The 14,898-nt window shown below is 35.9% G+C and overlaps 1 protein-coding gene across 1 annotated transcript; it reads left to right on the forward strand.

The window, feature by feature from the left end:
* The first annotated feature begins 710 nt into the window (after nucleotides 1-710).
* On the forward strand, nucleotides 711-13,235 carry LOC147384772 (adenosine kinase 2-like). Its single transcript, XM_086425914.1, has 11 exons — nucleotides 711-876; nucleotides 6,595-6,648; nucleotides 10,006-10,084; nucleotides 10,172-10,273; nucleotides 10,395-10,462; nucleotides 11,083-11,159; nucleotides 11,268-11,365; nucleotides 11,459-11,529; nucleotides 11,615-11,681; nucleotides 11,773-11,956; nucleotides 12,914-13,235. The coding sequence occupies exons 1-11, from the start codon at nucleotides 794-796 to the stop codon at nucleotides 13,054-13,056; spliced, it is 1,026 nt and encodes a 341-aa protein (XP_086282040.1). The 5' UTR covers nucleotides 711-793; the 3' UTR covers nucleotides 13,057-13,235.
* The last annotated feature ends 1,663 nt before the right edge of the window (nucleotides 13,236-14,898 follow it).

Consider the following 14,898-nt stretch of genomic DNA (forward strand, 5'->3'; position numbering starts at 1 on the left):
TTTTGAGTATCTTATCAAATTGAATAATGATAAACTGACCCCTTTACTTTCTTGACGTGGTATGTGTATAGAATTATAGTTTCCTCGGAACACACAATTATATATCTCCACAAATATGTGTAGTTGTGTATCCAGAGAAAATCTATGATTCTATGAACATGCCACATCAAGAGAGTAGATGGAGAGTCAAACAATCTAGACTCTATCAAAATGTAACATCATCAACCTCTCTAAACAGAATAATGATTTTTTGATACACATCCTTGACGTGTCATGCATTAGAACCATAAATTTTTTTCCTCAAATACACAACCACACAAATTTATGGAGATGTACAATGTGAATTTTCAAGAAAAAAAATCTATGCTTCTAAACCATGCCAAGTTAGAGGGTGTGTATAAGGTGGGGAGTCAGAAAATCACGACCCTCTAAGAATTCTATCTTGTTCTTGAGATTTGAATGTTTTTTGAGGACGAATATTGAAAATATTATTATATTTAGTGTTTAATTTGATTAGTCAGTTAATTCCTTATTCCGAGAATTTTACTAAATTTTTAAAAAATTCGAAGAATTGAACCCACGACCTTCCCATTTGGGAGGATACTCACCAACCGAAGTGTTGACAAATGGCCCAAACAGGTAGGTTGTTGAGAACTTATAGACTTGAGATACACTCGTACACGCCTATAAATAAAGAAGAAATGTTATTCAACTAGATGCGAGTATCTCATATTAAAATAGCCGCAACTCTCTCTCTCTCTCTCTTTTTTGGCGCTCCTTCACACTGAAATCAATGGCGTCGGAAGGTATTCTTTTGGGAATGGGGAATCCCCTATTAGACATCTCAGCTGTCGTAGACGAGTCATTCCTCGACAAGTAACTCTCAATCTCTGTGACTTTGCTGTGTTTCTGATGATTTGAGCTTGTCAAATTGTAGATCTATATGTTTATCAGCTATTCTCGATCGAGAGATGAAGATTATCTGGTTTTCTGATTGTAGCTTGTAAAATGTTGATCTCTATTTTTCCTCAATTGTTCTCGATTGCGAAACCGAAATCTTATGGTTTATCTGATTTTTTTAGTTGTTAAGATGTAGATCTCTATGTTTCTCAGTTATTCTCGATTGCGTGACCAAGATTATCTGGTTTTCTGATGTTTTTGTCTGATTTTAGCTAGTAACATGTAGATCTCTATGTTTACTCAGTTGTTCACGAATGCGAGTCTGAAACTATCTGATTTTGGCTGGGAAAATGTAGATCTCTGTTTTTTTACTCTGTAATTCTCTATCTGGTTTCTTAATTGATTTTATTCTATTTTGTTTGTTTTTGCAACTCTGGAGACAGAGATCTGTTATTCTTTTTGATAACAATGAAGACTATATTATCTCCTTATATTTGCAGTAGAGAGATCTTTGAATTTGAGGATTGACAAGCTTAGATCTGTTATTCCTGGTTCATTTTTTTTTTTTGGGTTGGATCCTCTGCTATATTTCTTTTGATGCACACATGTTCTTTGAGATCTTAGTTTGTGGAGATGTGAACTATTTTTTGTGTTTGAATATCATGAATGTTTGGCGTTTTGATGATTTGGAGGTTTGGTTTAGATTCAGTTGGGCTTGTGAGTTTTCGTTAGATTCAGGTAGGCTTGTTAGTTTTCGCGAGTTTCTTTTGTTAGGATTTAGAGGTCCAAAATGGTGCATTAACAATTATGATGTTTATGCGACTATGAATTCTAACAAAAAAAATGTAGAGAAAGATAACCAGGAGAGCACACACCGGTTTTATGTGGAAAGTCTCCTAATAAAGGGGAAAATCACGGTTCAATGCATTGAATAAGTACATCGGATAGATTTCGAAACAGTGACATCGGGTTTAGTATAAATTCAAGAAAGTCTTGTAAGAGTTTTTAATCTCTTGGTCAGATTGATTTCAAATAGTCTTGTAATATTTTCTTGATTAGTAAATGTTTTTTACCGGCTTTCGTTATGTGGTTTTTCCTCCTTTCTTATGAGGTTTTCCATGTAAATTTGGTGTGTGCTCTCTTGGTTATCTTTCTCTACAACTTTTTTTTTGAATTTGTAGTTACATAAGCATCATAGTTGCTGCTACACCATTTTGGACCTCTAGATCCTAATATCTTTGGAGTGTTTAGGTTCTTGAAGGAAATAATCGTGTATTTTTTTTTTTTTTCCTTTTTTGGTTGGGGTTGGGGGGTAATATTTTTGAAGAAAAGCTGGGGTTAGGCACCACAACCAGAATTCATTCTCATTACTATAAGAAATAGTACAACCGTGGATATTTACAACCCTTTGCTTCCTCGTTGAAAGACTTTCAATATAACTGAAATACTAGAGACTGTGTTTGAGATAATGTGAAAGCCTTTCATAGCAGCTGAGCCATGGTCGGCTCCGATCTTGCGATCAGACCGGCCATGTTCCTGGTTTCTAAAGCCCAATCTTTGTTGATCATGAACTTCCGACTTTTGAGCACAAACTTTTCGGCAACAATCAACTCTCTTTTACCACCGTCAGATCTTTCAACACTTTTCTTTTCATCACCATTGGATCAGTGTGCAACACTCAACTTATTTCTTTATAACTATATGATGGTTGTTTTATCAAACAGTTCACGTGCACTACATGCATCGTTCTAACTTTTCTTCAAAAATTTCACATGCATGGCCCAGTCATCAGCCCTCAAGGATTTCTTGCCAAAAAAATCAGTTTACTTTGCCAGCCGGTTCTGATCTGCCATCATGAGCCCTTATTAAATCTAATATGGTGAACTATGTATGAGAGATGCATGGAACCATGTCTCACTTTCCTCAAACAAAAGGCGTGGCTGAGGTAGTTATGTTGAGGATAGGACTGGAGAGACATGGGCGATGCTTGTGGGAGATGGATCTCATAACCCTTGTTTGCTTTATCACATCCCCAATTCTATTTTACCAAATTTCAACTTGCTTCCCTCCTAAAAATAAAAATATTGAAAAGCAAAATCAGAGAGAAAGGGGAAACCATGATCAAGGATGACGAAGGATTCGAGGGAAATATGGAAGAATGACTTATCAACTAATGACACGAGCTTTTGGAAGAAAAACACTCTTGTGTGAGTTTATCAACACCCATTCTTTCCAATAGCCAATTCTCATCGTACAATGGCCACCTCTCTCTCTCTTCAATGGAGGTTCTGAACTTGATTACTCCAAGTAGAGAAACAAAGAGAAAAGAAATAAAAAAGTGATATGGAGATGGGTCATTCGACCAGCATATGGCATGTTCAAGGAAATACCAATATTACAAAGATAATGATAGTGATGCTATGGTAGGGGAACGGTTTGGTGCACATTTTGTCGAAAGAGTGGCATAAGCAAAGAAACTAATAAAATACCATTAAAAGGTAGATTAATGTTGGGGAAGATCAAGATGAATTTGAAGTGGAGATGGCGAGTTAGGATGGAGATGGGGATGGAAATGAGAGTTAGGCAAAGAAAATAGGAATCATGGCAGGCCTAATCACAAGATTGGAGCCGGCCATGGCTCTAATACCATGAAAGAATTTTAATATAACTGAAATACTAGACATGTTTGAGATAATGTGAAATTCGTCTGTGCCATTGTTACATCCATTGTTCTGATCTGCTACATCCGTCACATCAACAATCTATCACCCTTTTTTTTCCTTGTTTTTGTGTCTTTGTTATCATCCTTGAAGGATTAGTGTTTTTCTCTGTTTCTGCTGCAGTTGCCAAAGAATAATCTTTGAATTGCTATAATCAAACCTCATGGTCATGAGACACATGAGTTTTCCTCAAACCCTCATATGTGTTTGGTCATTAGGTCAAAGATAACACCTTTGTGTGTTTACTTTTACTTTGTGATGATCAAACTCTTCCAATTTTCACATCCCGACTGCCCTTGTTTTCTCCATTTACTTTGTTACCACCCAACGTGACCCAATTAGACCTTTCCATATCCTTATTTTTTCTCAAAGTCTTTTCCTCGAGTTGAAGTTGTCGTTGAAGAATGAATACCTCACACTGTACACAATCATTTAGATGGTTACTGGGCTTAAATGTTTAAGCCAAAAGCCCAACCGGGTTCCCACTAAAAACCATCAAGTTCTTATGCCTTGAGACTTTTGAATGTAGGGCTCAAGTAGCAACTAAGCCCACATGGTCACCCCATTAGTCCATACTCCTCAACCTTTGTGTACATCTAAGCCCAAGTTCCTTAGCTTAATAGTTCAAGAGTGAATTGCTTCCTCTGATTGAAAAACAAAATCATCATTTTGGCATATGGGTTTTAAAGTACCCAAAGAATGCATTGAATTCATCTCTTGGCCCAAATGAGGTCACATTTGGCTCAAACCTAATTGGTTGAGACCAACTTCACCAATCTCTCTATTTCGAGTCTTTGAATCTGTTAGGATCAAGCTCACCTTGGCCCATAGAGCCCATTCTCTTTTAAATGCCTATCAAGGCCATTGCTAATGATTGAACCTATGAATGAGTTGGCATTGAGCCCATTTATTGGTCCATTGGAGATCATTTTATCATCAAATTACTTTCGGATTCATATCCATCGAGTTTCAGTCTTGCCTAAACTGATTATGGCCCCAAAGGCCCATTTGAGTTGAGCATGTTGCTCCTCATGTTACACATATCTTTTCTTTCATGCAACAATCAGGAAGAACTCTTCATCTCAATCAACAACACACAATTGGCAAGCAGATTCGTCAACAAATCAGTGGTGCATTTTGATGGTTCGAATGCCTATCAACAATTGTCATAACATCAGGGGTGTTAATTCCATTAATCAATCACACGTTCTTTATTCAAAGGAACATGTGATTGCGGGGGGATATTAGAGTATTAGATTATGTTGTATCATATTATGATATACAATGATACATTGGATCATTATCTTATGATTTGAATAGGCAGTTAGGTTGTAGTTATACGGTTATGTTTCTATCGCATGCAATCTTATCTATGTAACAGAATTTCACTGGAGATGTAAACATTCAGGAATTTCAGTCATTAAAACCTGTCACTCATCAGTTGATTTTGAGGAGCTAGGAATCAATATTTGAAGAGTACAAAATAGAAAGAAATAAAAAAGTTACTTTTATGTAACTATTAAATTGGCAGACCTATTACTTTCTCTCCAAGAGTGTCTAATATGCCAAAATTTTAAGGATTGATGATTGACTTTTATTTCTCTAAGCATATGAATCCCTCTCCTTGGGGAGTGATCTGGAGTACATCCTAAATTACGTATCCTGAGTTTGATAGAATCTCGATCTCAAAAAAGATAAAGACACTGCTGCATGCCTCCTATGGATTTAGTTCTTGTTATTGCTGCGATATAGATTCCAGAACCATGGATTTGTTTTATGGAGCTGCCTTTTGTGGTTTAGGGACGTTCATATGAATATTTGGCAACTTTTTTACATATTTACTTTTGGCACGCTTTCCTCATTGTTTTCTTTTCTTTTCTTTTCCAGTTATATTTTTCTCATTGACATTCTAACCTAATTTTGCATATTAACGTATAACAAATTTATATTCCAAAGGCTTTAAAAAAGATGTACGAGTCACCTCCTTACCTCTTTTTCAGATTTTGATTTTAGAGGTGTACTTTTCATGAGAATATGCTGCTGGTGAAAACTTTAGGTTTTTTTACTTTAAAATTTCTATTTTATGTTTTCCCAACTAATCTTTTGTTAAATAGTAAGAAAATGTACTATGTTAGACAATGGAAAACTTCTCTTCACCCATATACCTCTTTTCACATAAATTTTCTTAATTTTTTTATATATTTTATTTTCCTATTATTTATTTATTTTTATTTAAATATTCATTAAAAAAAGGCATGCTTGTGAGGCTTGCGCTGTAGTCTATTGAAGTGCCTCGCCCCATTGCCCCTTTGCATTTACATTTTTTGTTAAATATTCATTCAGCTGACCCCCAAACATTTGGGATAAGGCTTCAAGGATGATGGTGATAAGAGTGTTATTTGCCTTCTTTGTTCTTGAAGTTCATGGTTTGACTCACGAGGAACTTATTTCTAGTCAGTTTGATTTTCATGCTTTTGCTTCTATGATGATGACTACAAAACAGATGTGAAAAGTTAGTTTTTTGTTGTTTTCATGGATTTTGTGGATGTGACAATAATTTTTGTTTGGTTAACACTCTTGATAGAAATAGCTCCCCTCCGTTCATTTTGTTAGATATGGAAATGGCCATTCTTTGGTAATTTTATGCATGTAGAACATGTTCTTGTTTTTTCACAGGTCAGCATATATCTATGCATTCTTTGTAGTTTTTATTTCAAAAGTTATATAAATTAATATTCTGGTTGACAATTGTCGTCTCAAAGCTTTAAAAGTTTGGTAATATAACTTACGTGAAATGTTTGTATTTTGACTACATTTATTATTATGGGCTTTGAATAGCTGTGTTTTTGGTTACTTCATTCTCTGGAAGAGATGTTTCTTTTTGCTGACATGGTTTGAAAATCATAGTTGAGGAATAGAATGGTTCAGTGAATGTTTGAATTTTATGGTTCTGACAATTTCATTTGGTTGGCAGATATGACGTAAAGTTGAACAATGCTATTCTTGCGGAGGACAAGCACCTACCGATGTAAGTGCCCTGTTTCTAAGTTGGTTCCCTTCTAGTTTAATCTAGACTTGATCTAATGGTATAAGCTGAGATTTGGTATTTTATTCATATTCATTTTATTTGAGCTTTTTGGTCAAGTCTTGGAAAATCTTGTTTGGTCCCAATGATAAAAATTGAATTTGAAGTAATGTAAATCAGTTTGAATGGGCTTTTGAAGAGTTATTTGGATTCATTGTGCTTATATTTATGTCTGATCTTTCTTTTTATCGTGAGTCACTATGACAATTTGAACATTTTTTTTTGACAACTATGTTCTATTTAAACAAATGGAATTGCCATGTTTCAACCATTTTTTTTATAAGTGTAAATCTTTATTGATCAAAAGGAAAGAAAAAGGGAAGGGGGGGGGGGGGGAGAGTCCGAGATGGCCCCATGTTCGACGACTCTAGAGACTATGCTACGATAGGAATATGTGACGTTGGGATTTAAAAATAATCATACTAGGATCAATTGAAGCTTCTCACCAAAATTACAACATTTGACAAAAATACCCTTTACATTGAAATGTGCTTAGGAAACACATCACGCTTAGGGAAACAACCCGAAACACATGAAATGAACCTACAACGTGAAATAACAAAAATTAAGCCATAACTTGAAAAATCGTAACTTTAGTTTGAAACCAAAAGCTCATTTTATGCAATATCTTACAATGTTCTTACAATATTCAAGAGGGTTGGGATTCACGCCTGAATATTTAGTCCTCGTAACCCTGCAATGTGAAATAATTTAGATTCGGATGAAGCAACGACGTTAAAAATCGGAACAATACAAACTTATTAACGTTTATGCAATCAGTGGTTGATATGAATTTCTTCAGAGCAATGTGCACTTCATTAATGGTTGTTTTAAGATAATCTGATCAAAAATTTCCTTGAGAATCTTCCCCTTGGTATCCGGCAATAGGCGAATAGATTTGAGAGGAAGTGAGAGTTGAAGTGAATTGAAGAGGTAAAGATATGGGAGTGAAAGAGTTGGAGAGGTATGTTGAGGAGGTGTAGAGATCGAAGTGAGTTGGAGAGGTGTGTTGGGGGAGGTGTCCCTTTTTATAGAGAAAATGGAGGTGTAGGGTGTTAGGTTTAGAGTAAGGTGTAGGGTGTAGGGTGTAGAGTAGGGTGGTGGAGGATTTTAAAGAGGATGTTTTGGGCTTGTCTTTGGGCCTTGGGCTGTTGGTTGGGATTGAATTTGGATATTGGGTTTGTTTAATTAGTTGGTTAAGATTTGAACAAACCCAATATCCAAATCCAATCCCAATCAATATCCGGTAACCAAGCCCTAGGCCCAAAGACAAGCACCAAACATCCTCCTTAAAATCCTCCACCCCCCCTACTCTACACCCTATACCCACCCCCTAATTTACACCCATCACCTTTCTCTACACCCTACACCTCCATTTTATCTATAAAAAGGGACACCTCCCCCAACACACCTCTCCAACTCTGACTCCTATCTCTCCACCTCCCCAACATACCTCTCCATCTCACTCCCATCTCTTCACCCCAACTCTCACTTCCTCTCAAAATTTTCTTCTCATAAAATGTGGCACTTGAGTTGACTCACTGATTTTTGTGCATAGGGAGATTAAAATTGATTTTCTTTTTATAAAATGTGCCACATGAGTTGACTCACTGATTTTTGTGCACGTGGGGGGTTCAAATTAATTTTCTTCTAATAAAATGTGGTGTTTGAGTTGACTCACTGATTATTGTGCATGGGGGGATTAAAATTGATTTTCTTTTTATAAAATGTGCCACATGAGTTGACTCACTGATTTTTGTGCACGTGGGGGATTTAAATTAATTTTCTTCTCATAAAATGTGGCACATGAGTTGACTCACTGATTTTTGTGCATGGGGGGATTAAAATTGATTTTCTTTTTTATAAATTGTTTGGCACGTGAAGTTGACTCACTGATTTTTGTGCGCGTGGGGGGTTAAAATTGATTTTCTTCTTATAAAAGGGGCACGTGAGGTGACTCGCTGATTTTTGTGTGTGTGTGGGGTTAAAGTTGATTTTCTCTTTTAAAAACATTTGGCCATTGAGTTGATTCACTGATTATGGTACATGAAATTTGAGTTAATTCGCAAAGTTAACAAGTGTCACATGAACATTGCAAAGTTAATTGGAAATTAAGGTTTATGGGGTTTTTTCCCTAATACAAAGTTTGGAAAGAATGGTGGAATTTTAATTTTGGAAAATTGTAGCGATATAATTTGATTGGCCAACTTGGTATAAAATGACGATGATCATTGGTTAACTAGACATAAAAGATGACGATTGGGCCCAAGCCTGTGGACCTTAACCTTGGCTTAGGTCTCCTCAATTTGGCCCTAGAACATTAGTTTGACCTTAGTCTTCCCTCATTGAACTTAGGATATCTTGGATCGTAGTAGAGATCGATCATCTCGATCGTGTGGATTCGGTGCCTAACACCTTTTGAAACCTGCAACTTGAACTCTTACCCATTTCTCTTACCTGTGCACCAACCCAAATCCAATTTAGAGTCAATATTCGGTTCCTAGACCTATAACTAAGTGGTGACTCCCCATTCCCTAAAAGATTACCCAATCATCGATTCTTTGATCAATCGGTCAAGACGCTTCAACCCCCTACATAATGATGAATACCGCAATAAATTATTTATGAATCAAATTGATTCAACGATTTTCTTTACATATATTACTATTTGATATTCAAATATATTTCTCTGTGCTCCAATTATATTGCATGCCAACAATAAACAAGTAAATAAAAGAAAAGAAAGAAAAGAGGGAAGAAGGAGGGGCCTTAACGAATATAAAATCCACTAGTTGGAATAAAGTATTTCAATCCACCATTAACATTTTGTTGTCAACCATTTACCTCAAAAGATCGACATGATGGGGAAGGCACAACGATGAATATAAGAGGGTTACGGGTAGAATTGGGGTACAATACGCGAACACGTGACACCCGAGAGTGGAGGCGAATACCACAACACTCAACACTTCCTCTCACCCATAAGGGTGGAAAATTCCTTCAAGACTCGAACCTGTGACCTATACGACCCTAACGCTTTGATACCTTGTTGACAACCATTTTACCCCAAAAGATCAATTTGATGGGGAAGGCGCAACTATGAATAAAAGAGGGTCACGGGTAGAACTCTGGCTCGATACATGAGCACGTGACACCTGGGAGCGGAGGCAAATAACACAACACTCAACATATTCTTATTGCTATCTTTCAACCATAAAATGTTTTTGTGGATTGGCCCATTTAATTACTGAAATGCTGTATGTTATGTTGAACTGAGATTCTTTGGCTGAATATTCTCAGGTACGAAGAATTGGCAACTCAATTCAATGTTGAGTACATTGCTGGAGGCGCGACTCAAAATTCAGTCAGGGTTGCTCAGGTACATATGAATGTTTCCATGGTTGCTTCTATTTTTTTACCTGGTTATATCATTGTTCTAGAATTAATTTATATCCATCTTTTGTAGTGGATGCTTCAAATTCCTGGTGCAACTAGTTATATGGGTTGCATTGGAAAGGACAAGTTTGGGGAAGAGATGAAGAAAAACTCAAAACTTGCTGGTGTTAATGTAATCTTATTAGTTTTCTTCTTTTAGTTTCTGGTACTGCTTTTATTTTCACATAGTTCTTCTAGGCTTCAGTGCTACTCTATTCATCTCTTTGAAGATATCTGATACCTCTCACAATCAGGTTCATTATTGTGAGGACCCTACTGCACCAACAGGTTCATGCGCAGTTTGTGTCGTGGGTGGTGAAAGGTGGGTGCTTTGCTTGCATTTGTGATGTTAGATGAGAAATGCACACTAAAACTAAGCACAAAATACAAAATAAAAGAAGAGAGCTGCTATTGGCACCCCAACATTTACTTATTACATCCCAGTTAAAAATAAGTGAATTGCGAATAATTAAAAGTTGGGGTGCCAATAGAAGCTCTCTCATTTTTCTTTTGGCTAGATTTCTACTTTTTGGGTTTAGGATTTTATATGAGCCTAATCATAATTGTAAACAACTACTGAAATTGATTGAACGAATGTTATAATGTTGAGATTACAATTTGAGCCAAACCTTAGTAATGTTTGGAGGGTGTGTGTTAATCTTTCATTGGGGTGTACTAAGTAAAAGTCGGGGTGCCAATAGCTGCTATCTAAAAGAAAGAAAATATGGAGGAAACTTGGGTTTGACATTTAAATGGATGGATAAAGAAGATTTACTATTAAGCTATTACTTGCCTTGCCATCTTGATCCTAATACACGTGGGTCACAGCCCTCTCTCGATTCCTACCACAAACCGATGGCATAATTTCTAAAAAAATTCTTAAATCTTGACTAATATTGTTTAAATTGTTATCTTCGAATTCTTACGACCATATATAAGCAGGTCACTCATTGCCAACTTGTCAGCCGCAAATTGCTACAAAACTGAACATTTGAAGAGACCAGAAAATTGGGCTTTGGGTACACCCTTCCTTTCGATTGTGTTCTTGATCGTTCTTTTTTTTCTTTTCTTTAGTTGTATTATTTTTCTTTTTGGCTAACTTTTTTTATAAACTCCTATATGTACAGTTGAAAAGGCCAAATACTACTACATTGCTGGGTTTTTCCTCACCGTTTCTCCAGAGTCCATCCAACTTGTAGCCGAACATGCAGCTGCAAACAACAAGGTAACTAACCCATTAATATAATTCAAAATTCCTTCTCTTTTGCTTTTCCGTAGCTACGGACCTCATCCATATTCTTGCTCACCCATCTTTTAGGTGTTCATGATGAACCTCTCGGCTCCTTTTATCTGTGAGTTCTTCAAGGATGTCCAAGTGAAAATTCTACCGTAAGCTTTTCTTCCTCATCCATGTTTATTGTATTTGGTTTGAAAAGGTTACATATATCAATGCGGTGCACACCTCTCATTTCAGGTACATGGACTATGTTTTTGGTAATGAGACGGAAGCAAGAACTTTCTCGAGAGTTCATGGCTGGGAGGTATTTGTTAGTTGCTAGAGATGATTTGATGATTCATTGATATCTTTAGTTTTGAAGAAATTTATATAATTTTATCGTCTTTGATGGCTAGACCGACAATGTTGAGGAGATTGCTTTGAAGATTTCTCAATGGCCCAAGGCATCAGGAACACACAAGAGGATTACTGTTATAACTCAGGGTGCAGACCCTGTTGTGGTTGCTGCAGATGGGAAGGTGAGGTTATTCCCGGTGATTTTGTTACCGAAGGAGAAGCTCGTCGATACCAATGGAGCAGGTATGTGCTCTTCCTCCATTGCATAGTGTATAAAGCAACTAATGTTGGTTCTGTCTTGATTTTTCTACTGTTCTGTATGTTTAGTGTAGAAAATTTATTTTGTCACACCAACTTATTATTCTAAAACCCCAATTAATGAAATTAAATACAACACATTGCCGTATACGGACAAAGACACGCCAAAGAGGGGGCAACAGTATCAGATCTAGGGCTATGTTTAGTGGTTGGATCTATACTGCAATCAACCGGGAGAAGGGTTAGCTCCATAACTGATGCTTGCACCTATAAATTCTCTCCCTCGTTGATTTCGGGTTTGATGAAGGATCTCTATCTGATTTTGTGTTTGAAGAAGAAAAAAGTTCTATGATTCTAGATTTGAAGGGGCGGGGGTGCAAAAAAAGGGGTATGGAATCCCTATACGAGGAGGGATTTAATTGAATGATTGATGTGTTATAATGAAAAGTTAATGTGGCAATATAAGTTCTCAAAAGAAAATCATTGATAGCTTCTATTAACACATCAACTTTTAAATCTCATCCTAGACCGAGATGACTCGCCCTAGTCATCTCGGTATCGTTAAGTAACTAGATGGATTTTAAATGCATCTCAGATTTCACTGTCTCATGAGATAAACGAGATGTCTTGAGTGATATTTTGAAAATCTCGGCTGAGTCAACTGGGATTTTGTATATTTTAAATAAAATAATTATTATTTTTAGAATTTAAATATTTATTATATAAATAAACCATGATATTAATCCACCTGATTTTCTTAAAAAAATATGATTCTTTTCATTTAAATATATAAGAATAAATCATTTTAAACTGTCTCGTCCATGGATGAGACGAGACACCCAACCGAGTTTTGAAACCATGGTCCCAAGGCCCACCATATCTGTGTTGGCTTTGTCCAAGTTATGATTTTGTTATATATATCTAATCTTGTTCTGTTTACAGGGGATGCTTTTGTTGGAGGATTTTTGTCTCAGTTGGTTCACGAGAAGCCTATTGAAGACTGCGTGAGAGCTGGGTGTTACGCTGCAAATGTTATCATCCAGAGGTCTGGTTGCACCTACCCAGAGAAGCCTGATTTCGAGTAGAGGCTTCATCTGATTTACTGCCAACTGCCTCATTTTATTATCTTAATTAATATTTTTGATTTTTGATTTGCTTATATTAAATAGTACTATTATTTATGTTTCACCAATTGTGTGATTGCGATATGTTTTTCCTAAAAATCATCAATTTTACTTGAAATATTATGAAGGTTGATGAGTCATCCTGCATTCTGTTTAGAGTTTTAACTTTGGTGAATTTGTTAATATGACTTATTAGAGCAACTCCAACACAAACAGTCATATGTGAGGCATCTCTGCTAAGCATTTTATTGTGGAGAATCCTTTTGCCTATTGAAGAGGTCTTCATTCCAACCGTATTAGCAAAAAACTAGTAATTTCACAATTACCATCATTTTTACCGTCAACATGTAGAGAGAGAAATCTACTCTTCTTTTGCCTTTCGCACTTTCCTCAACAAATTTTGAAGTAGAGAGTCAAAGCTCCGAATGCGTTGGAGTTGTTTTGGAAGGCTCTCTATAACAGCAGTTGGTAGAAAACACAGAGTGAGAGCCCGAGTACGTTGGAGTTACTCTTAGTAAATACAAAATTCAGTATTACTAGTCAAGTTCATCTAGTTTTCTATCTAATTTTAAATTATAAAAAATAAATAAAAATAAATAAATAAATAAAAATCAAGGTAGATAAACTGAGTAGGTAATGGATTTGTGCACGAATCTCTTTGGGTTGGTCGAAAATGAATGAGAGTTAAAAGTACCTTGCCCAAGCTTGGCTCCATTGACATCAAAGTGACGACACATCATTCATCCTTCAAGTTTGGAGAAATTGCTCCCTAGTCAAGAGGAGAGTAGAGCTGCAAACTTACCAATTGTACTGTTCATTTTAAATGGTGTAGTTGATTCCTGGTGTATATGTCCACCATGGAGTGGCTAAGACATTTATGGGTGAGAGTCTCAAGATATGATCACATTTATTTATTTATTACTACCAAACCCAAAGGAAGAAGGGGAGAAGGTAGAAAAAAAAAAAATGAGAGGAAGAGAAAGAGAAAGAGAAAGAGAAAAAGAAAAATGAAAAAGTAGAAAAAAAAAAAAGAAAAAAAGAAAAAAAAGGAAGAATATATGTAAGAAGAAAACAAGAGAACCTAGAAAAGTTAAAAGAAAAAAAAAAAAAAGAAGAGAATTGCTATTGATGCCTCAACTTCTACATATACACTCCAATTTCTTAAATTATTTTTTCACACCTTAATTAAAGATTAAAACACACCATTCAAAGATTACAAAGGTTTGGCTCAAATTGTTATCTCAACATTAGAAAACATCGTAACACTCAGTCAAACAATTTCAGTAGTTGTTTATAATTATGGTTAGGTTTATATAAATCTTAACCCCCCAGAAGAAAAAAAAAGTTTTCAGTACATGGTTCATTTTAATTCCCAAAACATGCATGCGGTACATTGCTCACTTTTTAAGTGTTTACGAATTTCTAAGTTCATCACTCTTAAACTTATGAGTTCGTAGATGCCTAAAAATGAATAGTGTACCGTGTACATGATTTAGTTATTAAAATGAATAGTGTATTGAAACTGTAATTAGAAAAAAAAAAGTTGCGCATGTTTTCGTAAATTATCTCTTTACTCATTTTCTTTATTTTTAATTAGACTGTAATAAGTAAAAGTTGGAGTGCCAATAGAAACTCTCTAAATAAAGATGAAGAAAAATTAAGAGTGCGAATCGTATGCACCCAGGGTTGAGGATGGAAGCCCTCCTCCCACACACCACGTAAGTTGTAATCCAAGGAAATTTTTTAGGCACTAATTCCTTAGATTTATGGCTTACGTGGCGTGTGTATTAGGTGTGGGAGGAA

The sequence above is a fragment of the Akebia trifoliata genome, chromosome 15, assembly GCF_017979445.1.
Source record: "Akebia trifoliata isolate Shusen 1 chromosome 15, ASM1797944v1, whole genome shotgun sequence".
In the NCBI taxonomy this organism is placed as follows: Eukaryota; Viridiplantae; Streptophyta; class Magnoliopsida; order Ranunculales; family Lardizabalaceae; genus Akebia; species Akebia trifoliata.

What these genes read in the sequence shown, in the direction of transcription:
- LOC147384772 (XM_086425914.1), top strand. Translation starts at nt 794, where the DNA reads ATGGCGTCGGAAGGTATTCTTTTGGGAATGGGGAATCCCCTATTAGAC. An exon ending in ATGCAGCTGCAAACAACAAG is followed by an intron (nt 11,366 to 11,458) that starts GTAACTAACCCA and finishes CCCATCTTTTAG; the next exon opens with GTGTTCATGATGAACCTCTC. An exon ending in CGAGAGTTCATGGCTGGGAG is followed by an intron (nt 11,682 to 11,772) that starts GTATTTGTTAGT and finishes TTTGATGGCTAG; the next exon opens with ACCGACAATGTTGAGGAGAT.